Source organism: Branchiostoma lanceolatum, chromosome 9, assembly GCF_035083965.1.
Source record: "Branchiostoma lanceolatum isolate klBraLanc5 chromosome 9, klBraLanc5.hap2, whole genome shotgun sequence".
Taxonomy (NCBI): Eukaryota; Metazoa; Chordata; class Leptocardii; order Amphioxiformes; family Branchiostomatidae; genus Branchiostoma; species Branchiostoma lanceolatum.
The window spans coordinates 14,572,548-14,596,828 of record NC_089730.1 but is presented as its reverse complement, the minus strand read 5'-3'; the positions used below and the strand labels follow the sequence as shown (position 1 = coordinate 14,596,828).

Genomic DNA, 24,281 nt, shown 5'->3' with positions numbered 1-24,281 from the left:
AGCCACAGCTCAAGCACGTAAAAGAACCCACCACGCTTATCCGGAAAAGAGTAGGTGTCCTTCCCAGTGTGAGTGGATCAAATGTATCTGACCGGATATGGATATGCATATGCAGCTTGTACTGTTCAGTTAAAACCTGGTGTGTTGCGCTATGAGGTGGTTTACTGGGTATGCAATACAAACAAACATCATGGTATAATCTACACTTGTTTTTCATACCTACGTGAAAATCCCGGTATTGTTTTCGGTCTGTGCGTGTTTTTGTTTGTTCTTTGTTTGTAACTGTACTGTAGTTCTTTGAAACTGGAGATTGGCAAGATGGGAAAGTTTGCTTGGCCCGTGTCAAGATTTGCATAGGCAATAGACTGCATAGACAGAATTAGCTTTCACTTTAATGAATAAAAAAAACTCTTAATATAAAAAACTTACGGAGGTATGAGACCTTCGATTTCTTGCTTATCCAATGTCCCTGTCATTCACAGGTGATGTTCAGAGCAAGTTGACCAGCTACTGTCCAGGATGCAAGGCTAAATCTGTGCTTTTGTACATCAAGGTGAGACAGTTATGGAATAATTATGGCTAATGGTGAACACTAAGGCCACGCTGACTTCATTTTATGGATGACACGCGCGACTTTTGCCCTTATGTTACACCACCTGCAAAAACAAAACAAAACAACGTAGAGCCCAACCTGCAGTACCATTCCCGGCCACGGCTGGAAAAGTGGCAAAGGCGACCATCAAATTGCTGAATTTTCGGGAATGGGGAAATCGTTAAAGGCTCGCAAAGGAGTTTGGATTTGTATGACTTTGCTTTCACAACAGCAGCCTTTTAAAATCAAGAATGATGAAGATATTTTGCAAACAAAATGATGGGATATTGGGTCATAAATGATATGTTTCGATGCATTTTGCCAATGGCAGTGGTGGAGTTTAAATGTCCAGTATTTGTCACAATCTAAAGGCCTATTACTTTCAAATTTCTTTCGTATTTTGTGAAACAAGAAGACGTTTAATATCAGCAACAGCATTTGTGTTGGATTGTCCACCAATAGATCCAATTTTCCTTTCAACATGCTGCAATGTGTGTGGATCTCTTTACGGTGCAATATAGCCTTGATCGCCGGGGGAGCCGCTTGATAGGCTGATTTCTAGGCACAACCTACCTACTGAAAGAACAATAATATTTATTGTTTGTTATGTGCGTCGCATCAGTTTTGTGGTGTCCAAAGGATGTCATCTATGAAATCAAATCTATGTGGCCTAACTGCTGACTTATACAGACAAAGTAAGCTCTACCACAATGACCAGATTGTCTAAGATGGGTGATATCAAACTCATTATATAGCAGTAGGCACCTGTCACCTAACCGAGTCTTCTCTTCTTCAGGGAGGTCCGGCTCATCTGTACCTGAAGAAAAACAAGGTGACGACAGTCGCCAAACTGAAGAAAGAAGGTGCTGAGGACATGGTCTGGTAAGGACAGATAAAAAACTAGCAGATCAGGGCAAACGAAGTCATCTTTCGTTTATTTATCTATGAACCTTGCATTCATGAGCGATGAATTAATTGTCAAAATTGCACATTTTCTTCATGTAGGTTCTGGAAGACGTTAGGCGGTCTGATGAGTAAGCTGGAGCCTGACACCACAGTCATACACATCATGGGCTGTAATGTCATGGGATATCCTAAATATGTGGGCATTGATGTAAGTATTCTGTATCTGTATCTATATAGCCGGTATAACCGTCATTCGGCGTAAATTCGGCCAGGTCAAAGTATTGTCTGCACAAGTCTTATATGGGCTTTTCCGATAGTTTCACTTGGATGTCGTACCTTTGCACATTTTGTAAATGTGTTATACTATATATTAGTTACCAAAGGTTGGATTTAATATGTTTCGTATAGGGTTGCACCTCTATGTTCCGACAGTCCCCATGTTTCGACATCACCTTACCTTACGTAACTCTTCGGTTAGGAACCCTTAAGAACGAAAGGGCGTCAGAACATGGGGGCATCAGAGCATATGGCTTGTCCCTTCCAATTGTCATAATGATTATAGACAAAGTACGAAAAAATAGCTGTGTTTAGACGTTTAGATGTCGTCAATATGCGCATGATTCTGTTATACAAAAAAGGCGATTTATATTGCTGTTTATACGTGACTTGCTTGTGATACAACTTACTTATCTGTTGTGTACCGAACGGATCTTGACATGACGCTGTATGTTGACGTTGATATGAAAATAACGAGACTTCAGTCCAAAAAAGAAAAGATGATTATAGTTCTGACTTGAAAGTGTTTTGTTTTAGTTTGATGGTTGTCTGAGCTGTCTTAGATGTTGTTCCGCTTCTCTCCCCAGCTGTTCGAGTACTTACAGGAACTGATGAAGCCTTCTGTCGTCAGGTTCGAGGCTCCACTGGAGCTGTCCATTACGGGTGCGTGTGTGTAACTTTGCGGGATGTCCCTAGCTGTAGCTCAACTGGTAGCAGCTTCGCTCCTGGTTCAAAATATAGTTGGTATCTGGGAGTCCCAGGTTCAACTCCTATGAAGGGCACTTTGGTTGGGGACTGCACACGTCTTTCGAAAGGGAGGAGCATGTTGAAGGGGAAGGGCTAAGCAACCTCTCTCTGTAAAAATATACCCTACTAGTACTACAGATACAACAAAGAAACCTACTGATCTATGCGTCACTAAGCACTACAAGGTGAACAACAACGACACCACAACATCATGCGTAACTTTGCGTACACACGAAATTTGTTAACATATTCAGGAATGCCAACGTTTGTGTGTAAAAGCATTTATCGTCTCTTCCCTCAACTTCGTTTCTTACCCTTTTTTCCCGTCGTCTTCAGGTTACGCAGTCATCGAGAGTTACTTTGACGCCAACAGGTACAAGTTGTGGAAGACCCACAAATACTCCAACCTAGACAGAGTGTTCGGACCTCGACCTTCAACATCGAGATTTTCTCAAGTTGAAATGAAGCAGGAAAACTCCCATCCAAGTGAAATGTCTTGTTCTCACGTATAAGAGACAACTGATTTGATTTGAATTTGTCTGCTCAATCCAATCTTGTTGTTGTTGTTGATTTAATTATCAAATCTTGAATCTTAAAATAGTTCATATCTTGTAATAATACATGTATCTGTCTTTCCTTTACTTAGATATCGTTGAAGAAAACAAATCATAATATTTGACAAGCATCGCCTATGAATCCATCCATAAATGACAGATTTGTATACATTTGATATCAGATAAAGTTCACCACGTCATTCAGCGTTGTCACCCTTCATTGCTGCCCCTATATACTTAAAGGTTAACACCGTACACACATGATTTTTATGGATGACATTCACTGTGATACACGCAATGCTTTCAGCCAAGACAGGAGATATTACACTATTGGCACTTCCATACATACTTTTGTTTTACTCTATAAACTTACATCACTAAACCCCTTATAGGAGTACAGAGAAGGTAATGGTGACTATGTGTATCATAAAATTAATGTTGTGTGCTTTTACTTCATAGCTATGACTAATAATAATATACAGTCAAACCTGTGTGAGTGACCTCTATATAATTTTTTTGAAAGAACCACCTGTCCAACATGACTACTGTTTGGTGTTCCCTAAGATAATTTTTTCCCATTGATTCAAGCATTAAGAATCCTGTCTATAGTGACCACCGAAGACTAGATTTTATCAATCCAGAGTAGTGTCCACGGGCAGTTTTGACTGTACTTGTCTATAACAAAATCATGGCTTTTCAAATCACATGGAGACACAGACACAAGGAAGGTTGCTGTTAACGTTAACATCTTGCTGGTAGAAAATCTTTCTATGTCCATCTATCATTCTAAAAAACATCAAGTGGCTGATACATACTGTTTGAATGTTTGAAATGAAAAGACCCCAAACGATTTGTTCATTTTATGCTTTTATTCATACTTAAATAGAATAGAGACAAGAATCTTTTCTATATGTATGCACAACAAGTAAAGCAGTTTGATATACAAATCTGTGTCACAGCTGAAGGCTGTTCTAGAGAAAAGGAAAAATACATATGCAAGACAGAACATTATAACAGACATTCTAAAAACAGTTCTATGACATACAAATATTGAACAAGCAGATATAGAGCAGTTTAAAAGCAGTCTTGTATTTAGGGGGAAAGGATGAAAAAGAAAAGGGGATGGGTTAGGCCAAAATCCTGACTCCCCCTCTGACACATGCAAAATATAAAAGGCTTAAGGCCAATATTACAGTTTTGATCACATATCATAGACAGATTTCTTTTGCACACCAGCATATACAGAAGATGTGAAAATATTTGGAAAATTCAAACTTTGTTGACAAAATCTATAGATCTATACAGAAACCTCTTTATGTGACCATGTAAAAGTATCAACAATATCACAATCTGAAAAATGTATGTCTTCTTTCATTGGATACATTACTTCATGTTTTCTTGACTTTTCCTGAACTTCTGTGAAACTTAAACTGCATGTATTTTCAGAGTTTAGTTTTCTATCCTGCTACCTAACAACATGAGTATCATGCAAGCGATGATAATGACAAGGCCCGATGACTATCTTGAAAGTGTGACAGGTTATAAAGATTCTGGAAGAAGTTTGAACTGTAATTTCCAACAAAAGAATTGGACTTATCCAAATTTTCAACTGGAACATTACAGCTCCAGTCTTTATCAAAGACAGGGGCTGTACATTCGAAAATTTGAGTAAGTCCAATTTTTGTGTTGGAGTTCAAACTTGTTCCAGAATGACTTCTACCAACACAGATGAACTTTCAAGCTAAGGTTAATAAAGATGTTGCAACAGTTGAAGATCAGAGTCCAAACACCCTGTCCAGGTTGGAGTATCTCTGAGACTTCCACAGCTTGTACTTGTTGGTGTCAAAGTAACTGTCGATGACAGCATTACCTGTGTTGAAAAAAAAGATGGAAAATATACAACATCATGAGAAAGTGGTAAGAAGATGCATGCTCAATGCCTGTAATTTATAACATATTCATGTACATGACTTATCTCACATATTATAAAGGAAATTATTCGTTCTGACTGGGCACAAGGCATTCATAAAAAAATCCCACTTTGTTTTAATTTCATCTCTGCTTAAAATACCTTACGATTAACAACTTTAAAGACAAAAAGTCAAATGGTACTTCTGTCATCTTATCCATTTCTGTGTACGTTTAAGAATGCTTCCTTTCATAACAAATAGCATATTTACCCTCGATTGACATCTCTAGCGGAGCCTCGAATCTAACAATAGACGGTTTCATCAACTCCTGTAAGCACTCGAACAACTGGGGGAGGGAAAGAAGGAGGTCTTCAATACTTTCAAAATCAGAAAAAGTAAAGGCAAGTCCATCTCATACAAGTGTGGGAACAGTTACTCACTTAAATCTTTAGCAAAACAAAGCATACTGTCAGATACAAAATTGAATGCATTGTTGACAAAGGCCATCCGTGCATGGGTATAGTCCAAGTCTAGTGCAGACAATACTTACATCAATGCCCACATATTTAGGATATCCCATGACATTACAGCCCATGATGTGAATGACTGTGGTGTCAGGCTCCAGCTTACTCATCATGTTCCCTAGTGCCTTCCAGAAACTGTGAGGTAGAAACAGAAGAGAATATTACATTCACTTTTAAGCAAAACTAAGGTATGAAGATCTTTCAAGATCTCACAAATGCAATGCACCTAGTGTCCTTGTATTCAAATTCAAGCATCTATATGGGCACATTTGAAGGACGCAGTAATTCATTTTGAACAGTCCAATGTAAGAAATAACTGTATAGGGAATTGTAATTACTATAGGTTATCTTATCAACAAGTTCATACAAGTTCCTTAGTTTGCAATTTGCAAGTTTTATTCCTATCCTTACCAAACCATGTCCCCATGGCCACCTTTCTTCAGTTTGGCGACTGTCGTCACCTTGTTTTTCTTCAGGTACAGATGAGCCGGACCTCCCTAGAGAACAAAAATAATTTCATGATATTATACAAAGCAAAGCTAACAGCTGATACAGTGCTGAATATAGTGGAGACACAACAAAACTTGTCCAGTGTGGCAGACTCAACAAAGTCTCAAGTGGCAGACTCAAGCATGTTGGTTGCTTTGAGGACAATCTAGCCTTTGTATTGGTTTGTGTGATTTATTTGATCTCCAGTTTTACATACCACTCTTACTAGTCTCCCTGGAGTCACGAAATAACAAACATTAACATAACACATACATGTAGTACACGTTACCTAAACTTAACATGATTATTTCTTTTGATTTGATAACCCTAATGTATTTGTTGTGAATGTTATGATATCAGCCAATTTGTAATTTCATGACTTACCTGCATGTACATCAGTAATGATTTAGCCTTGCAGCCCGGACAATAGCTGGTCAGCTTGCTCTGAACATCACCTGCAAATGACAATGGTGTTGAAGTAGGTAATAAAGAGTGTGTCGTAGAGCTAGAACAATTAAGCAACAGTTACTCAACTGTATCTTCAAATTGCACCAGTTGGATTCAAGAACTAGGACAAAAATTTTGTTGAGCAAAGAGTTGTAATCTTACCCAGTATCTTTTCAAAGCTGTCATTCTGGTGGTCCTGCAGTTGACACAAATAGTTACAAGTGATGTTTCATTAAGTGTTTCATGTGAATGATATATGTAGCAGTATGTGTGATAGTTTAAGTCATGATACCATGATGAAGGAAAATGAAATCATGCCTATAAGAGAAAGGCCACAGAAAAAGCTATTTGCTCATATAAGAACACTCAACTGACTTTTCTTTCAAGTTCATTGACACCTATGGTTCTTACATGATAAATGCAGGTCAGAGCAGAATACTAGCTTGCTTTCCTGATGTAACATAACATGTTTTTCAAAACTCCTTGCCAGTAAGATTTTCACTAGCAAAATACAAAAAAATCTTCAATAATCTCGAGTACTGTTACTGTGTTGGAAAATAAAATCCAATAATTAGTGATGAGCATGGTAACATTACATTGTACTTACATATGGGACCACCAGGACAGAAGGATCTTCCTTCACAGTCAGGGGCAGGAACTTGGACTTTGGTACGGTGGAGGATATCAGCTGTGGGAAGAATGTGCAAGGGAGTCGGAGTGAAAAGTGATCTTGAAGCTTACTGAAGAGCTAATCTTCAGCTGGTCATAATAGAAAACAACACAGACCCTGGCCACTGTGTAATGTTACAATGTTCAGTATATACAGGCTCATAATGTACTTGGGAGACAAGTGCCAGTACAGTGAACCACTGATTAACATTATACTGCAACCCTTACCAGTAGCATGCACAACAGGTGACTGACAACAGCAGGATTCAAACTCCCAACCTCTAGGTCCAGAGGTAGGGTCGCTAACACTAAACACTACACACACTTCTATGTTTGACATCAATGCAGCAACCTTTCAGCTAGAGAAATACAGGGTCATATCTATGTACACTATGATTTCAGTGATTGTAAACCTTTTTCAACAATGTGTTTCTCTGTTTTAAGCTTTCTTTATTCATGAGCTTAAATCGGCCTGCAGGTCGCTTTCCATTGACATTTCATTCATCTTCTTGAACCATGTTCCACATTTTCTTTGGCATGAATGGAATGTAAAAGTTCATCCACTCATTTGCTCATTCATAATTAACATGACATACTATGAGGCTCAGGGTTGGTAAGGCATGACTAATATGTCTATTGTTTACCATTTATCTGAATTTATTGTCAGTCAAATGACTTGTCTGTGTTCCGCATCTGCTTTCTATCACTTTCTGCTTTCAAATGTTTGTTTCACAGAATAGAAATTGCATATCCTGTGTATCTTAGAACTTTCTTACTCTATTGCATGTTTAAGAAAACCAGAAAGGAAAGATTTTGTCTTGTCAAAAAAAAAGATTGTCATAAATTTTCCAAAATCTAAGAGCAAGTTGTCTTTAATTTGTGTTATTGAGCCTTTCCAAGAATCCTTGACTCACTCAGATAAAACAAAAAATTAAAAATGTTTGTGACAGTTTTCTTTTGCAAAGGTTTTTGTAACAACCAAGACAAATTGTTTGCCTCTCTCAACAGACACGATGAAGAATAAAGTCATAGATGATTGTATTACATAATACATTGTGAAGAAAAGAAATGTCACAATTCTGACAGTTAGGAAATATTTGTTACGTTTGCGAGGTCAATAGCACGTAGGTTAATGTCAGAACAGCGTCCCAGGGTAGCGATAAATAAGACTAGTATGTGGCTGCCTCTGTCGGCATTGAGAATTCATGCATGCAGGATTTTATTGTGCAGGTAAAGTTCACTCAGGACAGGTGATGATAATGAAAGTTCACTACATGCAACGCCTGACAGCATCTAAAAAAAATCATGTACAGATTCAAAAGGGCAAGTTTACAAACAATGGAGGCAAGAAATGCAACATTTTTGTTAGAAATGGGCAGTTTTAGAAAAAAAATGGGCGAGAGAAATAACTGCAGAAATAGTTCCTGCTGCAATTTCAAAATCACTATCTCAGAAATTATGTAGTTGTTCCCACTGAAAAGCATCTGTTACAATGATTTTAGAAACAGCTTGGGGAGGGAACATGACGTGTACAACTATTAAGTGTAAGATCATTTTAAAGGAAAATGTGGTCTAAAAAGTGCCTAATATTTATAACATTTCAGTAAGAGAATTTGGTGCTTACCACAACTCTGGGAGGAGTGAGGAACCCGTGTGCTGTCAGAGCTGCCTTCTCCTCCAGCTGTTCTCCCTTCCATCGCAGACTTACAATGTCATCCTGGAAGCCATCAATGTTCAGCTGCAGCTCATCTCCTACACAGCATATGCAAACGGAGCAAGTTAGCTTTGAGTTTATCAACGCACATATCGAGAAGAGTAGGGGCCCTGACCCGGTGTGCTTGGCTAAAAACACAAGCCGTAGCAAAGCCGCATTGCACTATACTAACTACTACTACATGTAGCTACTTGAAAAAGCAACATGCTTCACCTCAATTGAGAATGATTGCTGTACCTTTACTTTTACTGAAAAGATTAACATTTCATCCAACTTGATAGAGAAATGGTGCTACCGGTTTTGTCATTTGAGAATGATCGTGATACGAAATTGTTTGGCCTCGTTTTTACGTCATTGTAGTCTGTGTATGACTTTGACGTCAGTACTGATGTCATCTTACAGCTGACTGGCTGGAATTCCTTGGACCAGCTCCAGAATAACCTAGTAGTTTTAAGTAATGTCCACGAGTCACGCTCTTTGGATAGGACTTAGAAATAGCCTTTTTGCGGTGTCCCCAGTGATACAACACAAGTTTTCGGAGATAATCAAAGCATAATTCAAAGGCCAAAATATCTAATTTTGCTCTGAAATTTTGGATATACTCAGCTGGACCTTTTGGGGTCACAAGTAGCCTAAATATGTGAATTAAATCCATGAAAAAGACTTAAGGATAAGATGATGTTCTAACCTATCTTCCACTGTAGGTCGACAGGCTCCGGAGTGTCCTCTGTCCAGGGCTGCTCACGATGTTCTCTCTTCTCTTTACGATGTTGCAGACTGACCAGAGAATCTGAGGACAATAAACAACATCCAAAATCTTAGACACTTGTGCTGTTAAGAAGAAGTCATCTCTTTTTCAATATTTAGGGACTAGAGAAACCTATTAACTTACCAAGAATCCAAAAAGTGACAGTATAAACTTGCAATCATGAACAGAGATATGATATGATGCAACTGACAACAGGGACAAGTTCCGTTAAATTTATGTCCTGGTCAGAGTGGACTCCACAGCATAGGTATTGGCACAAAAACATACTTTATGTAAGCCGTTTCTTAGACAGACATGGACACAAGGTTCATGGATTTTTTTACCTCCATTGCTACAACAGTAACAGTAGGCACTGGATTGTCGGGGAGACATAGAGCTCTGTACGGAGTTCTCAAGGTGTAAACACTGTGCATCATCTGCAGTGATCTGTCCTGACTTCTCCGTAATTAACTGACTCTCAATTTGTACCACTGACACAATTTGTTCCTTGGCCTGGCTGTCTCCCAGGCTGAGCGCAGTGAGAGATTCGGTGTCTGGAAGAGGAGATGATACGCTGCACTCCGGAGTGTGGATGTAGGGAAGAAGGTTTCTACATCCCAGAGAGGATTGGGATTGTGGAGGAACGGCTTGCCTGTCCTTTGCGACTCCTGGACTGGGAGATCTAGGGGAGATATTCCTGACTGGGGACATCTTAGTCCTTCTGCTGAGGTGGACTGAGCTTCGACCGCTCGAGAGTCCTGACTTTGACTTTGTTTGCTTTGAACGTCCTCCTGGCCTTGGGCTTGGTGCACGTGCAGATTTGGGCCTTGGATGCAACGGACCATGCCTCCTTTGGTCTCGAACCACAAGCGTGGAAGACTTTGGAGAAAGCTCCCTTGAGCGTGCTGTCCTAGGTCTGGTAGTTTTTGACCTGTCTATAGCTGGCCGGAGACTATAACCATTCCTGGCTTTGGGACTTAACATTTTCCACCGTGCACTAAGAATGTGTGTAACCGGCAGCTCTGCCAATAAAACTAGTGGCAATGACACGGACAGATATAAACTGTTGAACGAGTCTGGCATTTGTTCATTCAGACAGGTCGGTACCAGAGTCTGTGTAGTATTAATGATGTGGTATTCATGTGTCACGAACTCATTCATCTTTCTTAAATGTCATTGACTTAATTACTTTCCCCTGGGCAGAGAAAAACAAAGTGCATCACTTAATGGTCTGATGCACACAAATACCAACGACAAATACCTACGACTTTGGCCATGTAAATTGTAACCAAATTCAACAACATGTTTGATACATTTTTTTGGTCACAGGACGGAAGTCCAAAATAAGGAAGCTTGTCAAAGAGTACTTTTGTCTACAAAAGAAGCAGATTGATAGCATTCATTTAGTTGGCTTGCCTGAGGTCAAAAGAATAGGATGTAATTTTTTTTTCTAATGTCAGTTGGGTTTATAGGGCACAAGGCACAAGTTAGGTAAAATGAAGAAATATAAGGTGAACCCACATGCGTATGGTAGCATCATTTGCATTGAAAAAGTGAAACTCTCCAATAACTTTCAGGAAATAGCAAGAGAGTTGAAACTGTCGAACTATGCATTTGTATGCCTCGAATTTGTTTATTTAGACGAATTGTGTAGCAATTATGTTTTATGTTCATTAACCTACAGACCTACTTTGAAATGTCATTGAGAGTAGGCATCACTATGAGTGCAAAGGGGGAATCTAACACGTGTAGACACATGTGTATGGCAGCAACATTTGCAGAGATTTAAAACAAGAAACTCCACAATGATAATGTACACTCAGGTAAAGGATAAAGAATTGAAACTATTCAATACACTTTGTACCTTTGTAAGCTGGCATTAGTCTATCTAGACAGGTTGGCACACAAGATTGTGTACATGTTACGTCATTTAATAGCAATGATGTATTCATGTTCATTAACCTACATACCTCTTGGAAATGTCATAGCAATTTAGTTATTGCAATGTACCTATTCAAAGTAGAGAAAAATTAGGGGCATCGATCAATATTAGTGCAAAGGGGGTGTCTTACACGTGTAGGTACATGTGCAAAGGATGAAGAGGACATTGAAATAGAAAACAGAGAGTCTAGACGTCTGACGTGCAGTAATGGGAAGTATGTAGCCTGTGTTACACAATCTATTGCTGTCAGGGGCTGATTTTTGTAGCCATTCACCTCTAACTAAAGAGAACCATTCCCTTTGAAAGTCCTTGAGTCACCAATAGGAGCGCAGGATTCTTCATCAATATGAAATCAGACCAATGGGAGCTTGGGATTCTGTCACCATGGAAACTAGTCATCACAGCCTCCAACACCATGGTAACAGACAGTTACTCAGTCTGACAATGATTGAGCACATAGTATGCATAAATCAGGATTAGGGTGTTGACAGTTCTCCTGACTTAAAGGTGTTGGCCATCAAGCTTCCTGGGGCCTGCTAGAAGCATGATTTAGTCAGGCTAGGAATCATCATGGACAACCTTTATGTTCTCACCAGATGGATGAACTGTTGTTAAGTCAAACTTTATCGCACAACAGTTGTAACAGGTACAATGTATGGCATGTTCTTGAGCAGTACTAAATATCAAGATTGATATCCATGCCTTTGCCTAATAGTATAACAATGCTAATGAGTTCTACATAACTTAAGACTGAATACTACTCTATTCTATATGAGTGATACAATATATGAGGAACATGGATTACATAATAATACACAGGAAACAAAGTTAACATCAATTGTTTGTGTCAAAGATGATATGATTTCTTTTGAGAAAAGCGGTAGAGATATATGTACATTAGAGTAAGTTGCGTCAGGACTGTGATGACCCAGACACTCATCCCTCACTCAGGCAGTTAAACCTGTCGGGCAGATGAGTGACTGGAAACTTTACATTTGTATACCTGTGCACCAAAAAGGTCAGCTGTACTGTTTATTCATCATTGGTGTCATAGTGCTGTGCTGTGTCACACGCAGACTGGCATGATGGTACTGAGTTTGAATCCCAGACAGATCCTGATGTTGAGCTCTTGCGCCACTAAGTAGCCAAGGGTGCTTGTAAGCGACTCAAACGCGTAGTACAACTCGGAGCTTTATTCACACAACCGGCGGAGTCAGAGATGGTGACCGACTGGAGAACATGTGATCCTAACTATGATGTCATCTAACTATGATGTCATCTAACTATTATAGTATGATGACATCATTCACAAAACCAAATCTATAGTGTTGGGAAAGGCACTTTACCCCAATGTTCTCACTCGACTCAGGTGTAAATGAGTACCTAGCCTCAGCTAGGGACATCCCTCGGCTAGGAGGGTATATGGAGGTCCCGTGTTTGAAGAGAGCCACACCTCAAACATGTTAAAGAACATTTAATGAAAAAAATAGGGGTCCTTTTCTGTGTGAGTGTATCCAATAAATCTGTCTGGATATGCAGCTTGTACTGTTCAGTACAAACCTGGAGTGTTACGCCATGAGGCAACTTACCCGGTATGCAATGCGAGCTAAGAAACCCTGATTATGCTCAGTCACAAGGCTGGGGGTTCGATCCCAAGCATCCTTGGTTCTGCATACTAATTGCTTGGTACTGCTAAGGGTTGTATTCTTTTGGATGGAACATGAAGTCAGAGTTTGATTCTCATAAAAAATATTAATAGCAAAAATGGGGTTACACCTTTATAAATGTCCCATATGCATATTTTGTTCTCATGCAAATGAAACAGGGACATCCTGCATGCAGGACTTGGCTCAACCTTTGGGTAAACCATGTGACTGTTGTGGAAGGCATTCAGCACCAAGGGCAGACATCTGAGTAAAGATACGGTGGCATCACTAATCAACTTAACAAAGCTCTGGCTGGAAGTACAACTTCATATGCAATTTGGCTACCATTGAAAGGTATTCAGCACCAAGGACAGACATCAAAGTAAAAATGGAAACATGGTGTATATCTAAGTGGCATATCTAATCGATTTGACAAACTTTTCGATAGCCTTCACTGGAGGTAGAAATTTGCTTAGTATACACTTTAGCTACCATTGGAAGGCATTCAGCACCAAGGACAGACATTGGAATAAAGATAGAACATAGTGCTGGATAATCTTCTCAACTTAAGAAAGCCCTGTCTGGAAGTAGAACCTTGGGGATGCTTTCAGGACAAATGCTTTAGTAACTACTATATACATTCCCTGCATCTTCTGAAAACTAATAGTACAATGTAAAATCAATTAGGTTTAATGAGCAGTCCATACCTGAGACCTTGCCACTCTTTCTTGGACTTGGTGAACTTTGCCCTTTAACCCTTCCACTTTTCTGTTGACCTGCTGTCATGCTGTCTGCAGTACCAGATAACCCTTGACCTGTTGTATTGCTGGTTGTACCTTCTGTAGACCCCAGACCCTTTGTGTTATTGGTTGAGTCCTCTGCTGACCTCTGACCCATTGTGTTGTTGGTTGAGTCCTCAGCTGACTCCTGACTTTTTTCACCATTATCATCCTGGCCAGAGGTCGTCCCTATGTCATTGGGCTTTGCCTGACCAAATTTTCGGATCAGAAGTGGCGACCTTTCACCCACAGGGTCAGCCAGCTTTGCTGTTCTTGGTGACCTCTGACTCATCCTTGGGCTGGGTACAGGGGAAGCGGTGGTCCGAGCCGGTCTTTGATGTAAGACCGCCTTCTCTACAGTCAAACAGCGACGTCTAAACTTCCTGCAATAACAGTATAAGTATCACCTGAAAGTGTGTTTGATAAATGTAGTTCAGAGTGATGACGTCAACTAGTCAGTTAACATTATAGACTTTATTCTATTAGTATAACCATTATGTCAAACTGTCTTTTAAGAAACTTGCAATTCAAGAAAGAAAGGGGGATGATTATAACTGTTACCGGTCTAATCTATCAAAGTGTCAAAATGGTCATTTTTACGGCAAAATAAACACAGCTTTTAGGCCCTTACTAGTCGCTTATGTCATACATCATTTTGGAGCCAAGCTGTGAGGTCAGGTACTGCAACTAAGTGACGAAACATCACAAATATAAATAGCTACTCAACGGGCACAACTTTTCTTTAGGGAGTGATCGGTCCAGCCACCAAGAAGTGGCTTTATAGGAGTGCAATGTAGATATTGGACAGTCAGCATTTCAAGCACCATGGTCATTAGGTGAATAGATTCTGGAAGCTGACTTCAGACAGTATGCAAAGACAAGAAACTTAGTAACTAAGGAGACTAACAAGACAATGGTGCAGTGACTATGAATACAGACTGGTTAAGGATCTTTAATGTAGGGAAATGTAAAGTTCTATACTTGGGGAACAGAAACCTGAGAGCCAATTACAGTTTAGGAGCACAAGATCTCAAACAGACGTAAGTAGAAAAAGACAGAGGGGTATCAGTAGATGGCTAGCTAAAGCTCCACACAAACACAGCAGTTTCAGCACAGAAAGCTATGTAAGCTAAGTGCTCGGTTTAGTTAAAAGAACCTTCCCAAACCTGGATGAAGTAACAGTTTCTCTCCAGTCAGACCTCATTTGGAGTATGCTAATGTTGTATGGGGGCCAAAGTAGACCAGCAAGTAGTGGAGAAGGTACAGTGTATAGGGTATAGGGAGACAAAGACTGATGTCAGCACTTATGGAACAACCATACAACATTACACTGAAAGCACTGAGGCACAGGGACATGGACAATATGATCCAAGTCAACAGATTTTAACAGGCAAAGAGGGTCCAACTTCCGGCAGATTCCTGATCTCCAGGCAACACAAGTTCAGTTTTATAAACTCACCATGCCTTTAGTCAAAACAACAGTGGTGTCTGTTGGAGTTAAAACTGTGCAACAATGGAACTCTTAACGTGTGTCGTGACTGCACAGCCAGTCAACTGTTTCAAAACAATTATGAAAAGGCTAAACTTTACATAAACAACACCAAAACAATTGGGACTTGCCCAGATTTTTGACTGATTCAGTCATCCTTGTTCTCGAAATGGACCTGTCTACTTTGTGTTAGCTATGTTAAATTTAACCTTTTCATAATGTAATTTACTAAGTAACACAGATGAACTTCATGCTGTGTTTCAAAACAAGGCTTGATGAGTGCTGGGATAAGAGGAGGTACCAGGAATGAGAAGAGGGTGACACTACAGGCAAATGCCTTACTATGTTTTCCTCAAGGTATTTTACAAGGAGCGACTTGCAGGACAGGAATAGTTGCTTTTCTATTTGTTGTCCTGGACATTTTGTTAGGAATTCTAAGTCCTGTTTACGATAGATAATGGTTGTTATGTATCGTTGCAACACAATCACATACCTCTGGATGACCCGAGCCATACGCTGCTCTGTATCTAAGTCTTTCCGCGTCCGGTAGCCACGGAACCATCTACAAATAAACAAACAAAAAAAGCAAACAAAATCTAAACATCGTTGGTAAAGATGAAATTTGATGTACAGTAGCTTAACAAACAGGGAAAAGGTGTGTAAATTTTTTCGTGAACATCTTGGCAGTACCATATTTCAATTACAAGTGCACACATTAAGTTCCCTAAACTTTCAACACTGGCAACGTTAGTTAAATGAACCTGTTGAACAAAATCTTCTTGTTGAAACCAAAGGAATGCACTCAGACATTTGAAAGAGAACATCTTGCTTACAATAGGTTACATAAAAGTTTACTCTCGGAGTAGAATTCACCTGTCAAACTGACACACTCACATTATACTACAACAAACCTTACCTGCAGTGTGGACATGACTTGTAGTGGGGAAAGAACTGGTCCAGTTGAAAATCTTCGAACATATTTGATAGAGTCTTTTTGAACCTTGCGTTTCACAGAGTAAAAGGACTGGCCTGGCATGCCATCATACATCTCCAGAGAAAGTCTAATTATTGCCAAATTTGAAGATTTACTAATAAGTAGGGCTGGTCTCATTTAGAGGAGGCATTTCAAGGAGCCTTTTTTCCATTTCATAATCAAAGAAAGTTGTACAACTTTAGGGAAGGTAGGGCCTTAAGTACTAAATCCAAGACAATAATGCTGAATTCGCTTTTACATTTAAATCAATCATAGCAACAGCATAAAAATCTTATTGTCATAAAACCCCTTGTCTTTAATATAAGATAGAATGTTCCACTTAAGGGCAATAATGTATCATTCGTCAACTTAGGGTGATAATTGCAGGTGTCATTTTTTCCTACAGTGATGAAGCTATTAATCTATGTTGTACCATAGCTACAAACTAGTAATTTTCCTAATTGACCTTAATCACTATCATTAGATATAATCAGGAATATCTATGCTATGTCTATAGAAACTGGTTGTACAGGTGTATAAATGAAGACTCACTGAGAGAATGATGAAAATGTGTGAGCTTCAACAAAGCGATTTCTTCACATCAAGTGATAATAGCTTATCTGTAACTACAGTTTGTACATTATTTTGGACACACTACTGCATTCAAGTTCACAGTGATCTAATTTTGCGGAAGGTAGAAAAAAAAGTGTTCACAGTGGTTTTTTAGATTGCGGTTGAAACTAGGTGGTAGTTGGATAGAAGACAGAACAAGCTAAATCTTTGGTGTGGTTTTAAGTTTGCAGTGAAGAGGCTACAACAACAACCGTGAACATTAATCCCCCACCAACTTAGGTACATTTACAGTATCTTGAGCTTTCTAAAGTCTGAAAAATCTTTATGTGGCATTTTTATGGTTTTACCTTTGAATGATAACTGCCGCTAGTACCAGCTGCTTCAGCTCTGTTGTTGAGTATGTTTGTTTGGGCTGTTCTGTGATGTACCCGTCATGTGTTGTAGCAATGGTCTCGCCTTTGAAAAAATGATGACAGAAAAAAATGATACGAAGGCATATAGTGAAGATGGAATATGGATTGAAAGGCTAAATAATGTTTGAAACTTTGCATTACACATATACATACAAGTATTGTTTATTTTAGTCTGTCTTGGATGCATGCTAGTTTGTAACCTTGTACTATAGCATGTTCTATATGTTTTCCACCCAATGTTGCACCATAAGACAAGCCAGTATCTATCAATCATTCTTTAAAAACTTATGACGGATAGCAAATGTAGCAGTCCTGGAGTATTATACTTTCATTCCAGATGCTAATGATTAAAGCCCTCATTAGCAATTTTTAGTGATTTCAAAGTTGTGAGTGCAACAATTGATGACCAACCATTCTTGTTGGCACCATTCTGCAGGTGTCTGTCTGCTGGGCTCTCAGTCTGCAGTACTGCATCTTGTTGCATGGTGGCGCTGTTGCCATGTCCATTTGAACCTTAGAAACAAAGTTTGCAATCAAAACATTTCAAGCATTCCTTTGACCCTGGCTACTGACAAGAATTGATCTCTTAGTCATGTTCATTCTCTACAGGTAAAAGAAAAGATCATTGGCAGATACATTGCAATATATTTGACCCTTGTAACTCACTGTTTATAAGAAGTATTGTTTTGTTAATCAAGAAAATATTTCACTGACGAAAGACGTCTGACTGTTTCAAAATTTTATCCAGTTGCTTCAGTAACTATTTTTGGCATATCTTACTACCTGGATGTCTAACCTTCATCAACGTAAGAAAGCATTTTATTTTTCTACTTAACGTTGGGTAACATAAATTCGTGGGGTACTTAAATTCGGGATTTTTCGAAAACGGGGTATTTAGGGATATGTGCTAGATGCAACATCAGTAATACCGCTAGAAATGCAAACTTGACAGACTAACGCATTCAGAACACTGTCTGAAAAGCTTCGATAACCATGCATTAGAAGTTGGCGACGTCAAAAACTCTCCTTCCCTTATTGTCAGAGTCTGGGGGCTTCGTGGGAGACTCACACTGCACGGTTGTTCGCTGGTTTATAAGACAAATGTCACATCTCCTGCCTGCTAAACACAATTATTTACAATACAACTTATTGCAATCTCTTTTGCTAACCTGCAACTGGATTCTAAGTGTTGCTAGAACCTACGGCACGTGTATTTTCCCGCCGCCATATTGTTACCCAGAATCATGTCGTCAAGCAGACGACAAAAGGTTTGTGAGGAACACTTTTTTGTCTAAATGTTGCGTGTGATAGTGGACTGAAGACGATATTTTCCTCAAAGTTTACTCCTAACACAACAAGGAACACATGGACATAGTAGTATAACCATAATAGCAGCAATGCTACGGCATCCAGCTAACTTGCCATGAATAATGTACACGTTGCCATGACGGTGGGGATCGACTTTGAGTGACTTTCTACCGACTCAACAAACGGGATGTTAGCAAAGGCCTGATGTGTGCGGTGCGGCCGTTTTTTCGTGTATTTTTTTTACTTGGACACGTCTATATCCATAGCACTCTCCTCAAGCCAAGGATGGAACGAATAGCTGCTGTATAAAATGTGATTAGCGGTAAGATATTCAAGACGAATCTTCTCTCCCGAATTAATGTTCACCCCTGTCTGACAGCACCGTCATTGTGCGTGCGGCGGACGGTAGTTTCAAGTTGAAATATTATGGTGTCAGCACGCCTAGAGACAAAATCTACCATATATATGATTAGTGCAAAGATAGTACATGATACTGACAGAATAATAGAAAAAAAGGATGGTTTATTGTTCTGCTAGATTGATTTCAGTCAACCATTATCGGAAAAATCCCGAATTTATGTTACCCAACGTTACCATTTGTTGTGACAGAACCATTTCCATTTTCTGCCTTGTTACCAGTTTCTGATTCTTTCTGCTGCAGTACTGGTTGTTGCTGCAAGGTGACGCTGTCATTACCTGACACAAAATAGAGAGAAAAAGATGCTTTGTCCATCAAGTTCATCACTCTTTTGTCCCAGTTTTTGGATTCAATTATCTCACCCATGATATATGTGCAATATTGTATTACATGATGTTTTTCCTTTTTGTTGCTCCTCTTATTCAAACAGCCTGGGCCATTAAGGGTTCTCTGCACTTTTTGGAAAGAGAAGCTATCTCAAATATTGAGCCATCCAATGTAAGCAAAGATTTCCGAACAAACAATATCAGTAGGTGATACAGTTACTGTAGTTCTATATTGGCTTAAGCATTTCATTTCATTGTCAAGCTGTGATAGATATGTTTTCTATCTTATACTGTTTGATATTAAAACAGGGCAACTGATTCTATCAGCCAGAGTGGCTGGAATAAAACACTTTGTCTCACCTTGATTTGATTCTTCGTTACCTGGTGGTTTGGATGTGTAAGTTGTCACTGCATTGACGGCACTGGAAGTTGAAAAGGGAAAATGTGTTGTTCAGTTTTACATAAACTTATTACAATGCTAATGCTAAACATATACTGCTTTACCCTATAGACTTTAGACTATAGGACAGATTCAAGGAGGCATTCTGATGCGTTTCAGTTTCGCATTGATAAACTGTAACGTTATCAATTTGTTGGATCACTTTGGCGGAAATCTAAAAAAAAAGAAGTCCCTACCTACAGACCCTTATTTTTTGTTGGGCAAAACTGAAAACACAACATAATGTTTGCTAGGCCTTATGTAGACTATAAGACAGATTCAATGTACCAGAGAAAATCTCCCTTTAGATCTTTCAAAAGGGACAATGGACAGTAGACCGCTGCTTAAGGAACAAGACAGGTGATCTAAACACAGGTGGGTTTCCCACAGGTGTGACAAGAACAGGTAACTCCAGGTGTTGACAAAACGGACTCTCATGCAAACACAGAAAGGTCTATAGGTCAGGGTTCCCACCATAAACATACATGACAGCCTGTGTTATACATAATAACCAACTGTGCTGTTGGCATTTGCTATGATAACAAAGATGAAGAAAGGTCAGGCTAAATAACTGGGTATAGTGTGCTTAATAAACACCTGCTTTCTTCATAACTGCAACTACCAGGGTTGTTCCATTAATGACTAACAGGGGTGGGAAGGTCCAAGCAGAGGTTACGGTCACTGGGGGGGGGGGCAAGTAGTGGCCCTAGATTTTTTTAAAGTCCACCTCCCTTCACCTCTGCCACAGAATGAAGTGAAGGGAGGCGAACTAAAAAATCACCACTAGTAGCCACCGATTAAAAGCTCTGCTTGGAGAATAAGTATTAATAGAATTGCTATATCTTTGCAGGATGAACAGATTTCTGTGATTTTATTCCACTCGAAAGGGAAAACAGGTTATACAAGATTTATAAGTTTCAAAAAAGGAACATCTGCTAACATCATTTGGGTACATAATTCCGCGACCCTGAAAAGATACGTCCAAACAGTTCTCCAACCCAACGTCCCCCCAGTATAATGCACTCCTGTATAGCTGTATATACCTGGGGGCTGGGGTGCTGCACAAGAGATCTCTATTTAAAAACCCATAGTTTTCAAAGTAGCGGATTTATGTAACCCGGGAGATAATTATAAATGGAGGTTGACAGGTTTCTGTGATTTTATTCCACTTAAAAGGGAGAAATGGTCAAACAAGATCAGAGGATTTATAATTTTCAAAGAAAGAACTTCTAGTAATCGCATACTCAGTTTTAAGGATGTCACACTTACAGTGTTCTAAACCCTAATGTAATAGATTTTCTCCCAAAGGAGTTGTTTCATCTTGCTATATCTTGTCATATCCCGTCTAATAGCATGTTACTTCATTTGAACCTCTAAAAGTGAGCGCATGGGATCAAAGGACTTAAGGCTCAGGGATATCCTTTTATCTAGTCAGCTATTTGTAACTTCAAGGTAAGTATAAATGTGCTAATAAGCAGGGGTATAATCTAATAATGTTGCAGTGGGAAGTAAAATTGATTGGCTTTATTTAGACTCAAAACAATTTCACAGGCTATATAAATTATTCAACACAGAGAATTAAGACTGGTACAGTCTGTAAAAGTTTCTTGGTGAGAAGACTTGCAAACGGCATATATAAATGGATTGGCTAAGAAAAATTGTCTTTCAGAATAAAACCGTAATCCTGGCCAAGATTTCTGAAAAAAGTGTTGCCAAACTTTTCCATGTCATTATAGAAAAGGTGAGACATTACGTCTTCCATTGCTTACAAAAGAGAAGTCAAACCCTTCACTAGTTATAGACAATTACATTTGTATAATTTAGATAAGCAGCTTTTATACCTATTTTGTACACTGTTCTTTTATGTATGTTATTTGCATTTAGCCTTCGGGCATGAATTTGCAATAAACTTGTCATTAAAAATGCTACTGAACCATAAAAATCTTGCCGAGTACTTTCTTTTTTTAAGTGTGTACTGCATGCAGTAAAATCAACAAATCAAGTCTTTTTAACACCTACCAATGAAAGGATGGTATTTGAGTTTTTTCAACTGTCGCTTTTAAAGAAATAGTAAGTTTTCATCCAGAGATACTGTAAATGCATGGTTTTTATTTCGCGGTAGGGAGAAAGTGAAGTGTTCGCGGAGGTTTTATAAGTTCACTTTTGAAACAATAGTATAGCACTACATTAATAGGTGGGCAAAGAGTTTTGAGGTGGTTTTAAGTTTGTGCTGAAGAGTTCACAGCGAAAACCGCGAACATAAAACCACCGCGAACATTTCTGCATTTACAGTATAAAATCAATCTATCACACTTTCCTAGTTCTGCAGACAATTACTTAATTGATCATGACACTCTGGTAATTCGGTAACAGTTATGACACCCTTGTGACCCATTTCAGTTTTGCAACTAAAAATGTTAGATAAATTAAATGGTGTATGACAGAACAATCACCCATATCTAATCGGTAAAACAAAGCAATTATGCATTGTATAAAAAGGGTGAGAGAGGGATAAGACAATGTATCCTGGGACAGTGCAGAGAGGGAAAAACATATTGTATGGTCTATCTTTTCAACCTCCGTGGTCTTTTCATGATCACAACTACTTCAATGCACCACAAACTGAAATTGTATGACTGATTCAGCGTGAAAAACGGCTTCTTTGTATTTTGATTCACCGGAGTCGTCCAACAGACAAGAACTCTCAAAATATCGATCAGTGAAGCGTGTGGATGGCAATACACATCAGACAACCAGTACAAAACGGAACGTCTTCTGTTTACAAAATGTGTGCCTCAGAGTGCAAACTTCAGAACTCCGTGTCCTTGCATATTCCACAGCCAACAAAATAACAACCAGACGTCCCTGTTAAGTCCCAGAGAAACTTCTTGTAACTTTTATCCACCGATGTTGACACTTAAGAAAATATATTGTCGAGACGTTCGACCATATAACCTCCGGATCCTTGGTGTGACGGACTCACCTGAGTTTAGCTGCAGCGTTCCTCTTTCTTCTAGACGCAGCCGACCCCATAGTGTTGTCTAAGAAATAAACAACGTCTTCCCTGGCGATTATGGATCCGTCCTTGGTCCAACGGACACTTGTTGATCCACTACAATGTAACGCAACAACCGCAGCGTTCCGATTCTCGAGTGGTGTTTCCAAAGTATTGAACTGTAGTTAAACTGTCTAAACGCGTATTTTATGTATTTATTACAGTTGACAACCCTCTGGTAGCGCCGCACGGTTCCTTCAGACTATAAGCGGACGCGCCACTGTTGACTGAATCAGCCACCAAATACTACACGCCCTACGGTTCCAATTTACTTTTCTGAATGCTGACAATTATGAGTTGATAAGGGACCGCTCATCCTTAATTTGTAGGGGTCGGGCATTCGGTGGCATGGCTTATCTGTACGAAAGGAAAACCAGTCCGTTTTATCTTTGATCGGTAAACTAGGAAACCAGCCTTCGGGCGAAAAAAGGGAGTGGAAAAAGGACGTATCAATTAAACTTAGACTCTATATTAAATTAGAACCAAATTGAAGAAGGTGCGGATTTTCCCCGCCCAATTTAATTTCTAATAGCTTTGGGCATAGCATTGTGGACATACTTCGACAGTTTTCTTTCCTTGTTTTTTAATATGGACAACTGCCCCGAAAAATTTGTTCTACTACCTAGAAATTGTATTTTCACAAAATGCCTCGAGTCCCGAAATCTCGGCAATCGATTCCGAATCCCGTCTTGCGACTGTGACGATCCGTCCCCAAATGTCCTGGGGGCAGACTACTTTACCCTCAGATGCCGTTGCCATGGCAGCAGTAAACGATTGGACAACACTGTCGTTTGATGACAGAACTCCCGCGTTTTTTCCCCACGTCAACGGAAATGATTTCATTTATCATGACTAAGACGAATAACGGATGTGCTAGACAAGTGTGATTAACACTTTCTTGTACGGCGTTTCCTTCAAGTAGATTGTCTGTTTATACAAGTCATGTAAATATTATTTAGCCTACGGCTTTACCAGGCATGCAGGGGAGGTAGCAAACTCTTGGAGTACCTACCGTGCGAAGAGTTTGACCCAGCACTTTATTCTGACCGTAAAATTGGACGTTTACCACGGACTGTAAGGAACTTTTTCTCGGGCGTCCTACTTAATATGACCGCGAGAAAACTGGGCTTTTATGGTATCCAAACTTGCTTCCAATTCCATGTTTAAAACTTAACTTTGTAACTGCGTGAGCATGCCGTGATCGATGAACAACTCGGACTATCACCTAATCATTATCTTCTTCAAGTTCACGGGCAGCTGAAGGAAATGCACTCTTTTTGTGAAATAAATACACTATAAACATGTACAGAGTTTCGCCCACTAAAAATTAAAGACCTGAACAGT

At 39.3% G+C, this 24,281-nt stretch overlaps 2 protein-coding genes across 3 annotated transcripts; one reads left to right on the top strand and one right to left on the bottom strand.

Annotated features, from left to right (window-relative positions):
• Positions 1-419: 419 nt before the first annotated feature.
• On the top strand, positions 420-3,558 carry LOC136441628 (NMDA receptor synaptonuclear signaling and neuronal migration factor-like). The gene is made up of 5 exons (XM_066438024.1): positions 420-553; positions 1,389-1,474; positions 1,598-1,706; positions 2,362-2,437; positions 2,858-3,558. The coding sequence occupies exons 1-5, from the start codon at positions 464-466 to the stop codon at positions 3,031-3,033; spliced, it is 537 nt and encodes a 178-aa protein (XP_066294121.1). The 5' UTR covers positions 420-463; the 3' UTR covers positions 3,034-3,558.
• Positions 3,559-3,925: 367 nt separating this feature from the next.
• LOC136441627 (uncharacterized) lies at positions 3,926-23,353 on the bottom strand. 2 transcript variants are annotated; one of them, XM_066438022.1, is made up of 16 exons: positions 22,866-23,353; positions 19,804-19,865; positions 19,294-19,395; positions 17,803-17,904; positions 17,326-17,434; positions 15,926-15,994; positions 13,872-14,326; positions 9,517-9,618; positions 8,739-8,866; positions 7,053-7,133; positions 6,608-6,641; positions 6,383-6,453; positions 5,921-6,006; positions 5,536-5,644; positions 5,256-5,331; positions 3,926-4,945 (listed from the first exon to the last, which is right to left on the bottom strand). In XM_066438022.1, the coding sequence occupies exons 1-16, from the start codon at positions 22,913-22,915 to the stop codon at positions 4,851-4,853; spliced, it is 1,731 nt and encodes a 576-aa protein (XP_066294119.1). In that variant the 5' UTR covers positions 22,916-23,353; the 3' UTR covers positions 3,926-4,850. The 2 variants fall into 2 exon arrangements, with proteins under 2 accessions (XP_066294119.1, XP_066294120.1); XM_066438023.1 differs by lacking the exon at positions 19,294-19,395 and having other exon boundaries at positions 22,866-23,352.
• Positions 23,354-24,281: the final 928 nt, after the last annotated feature.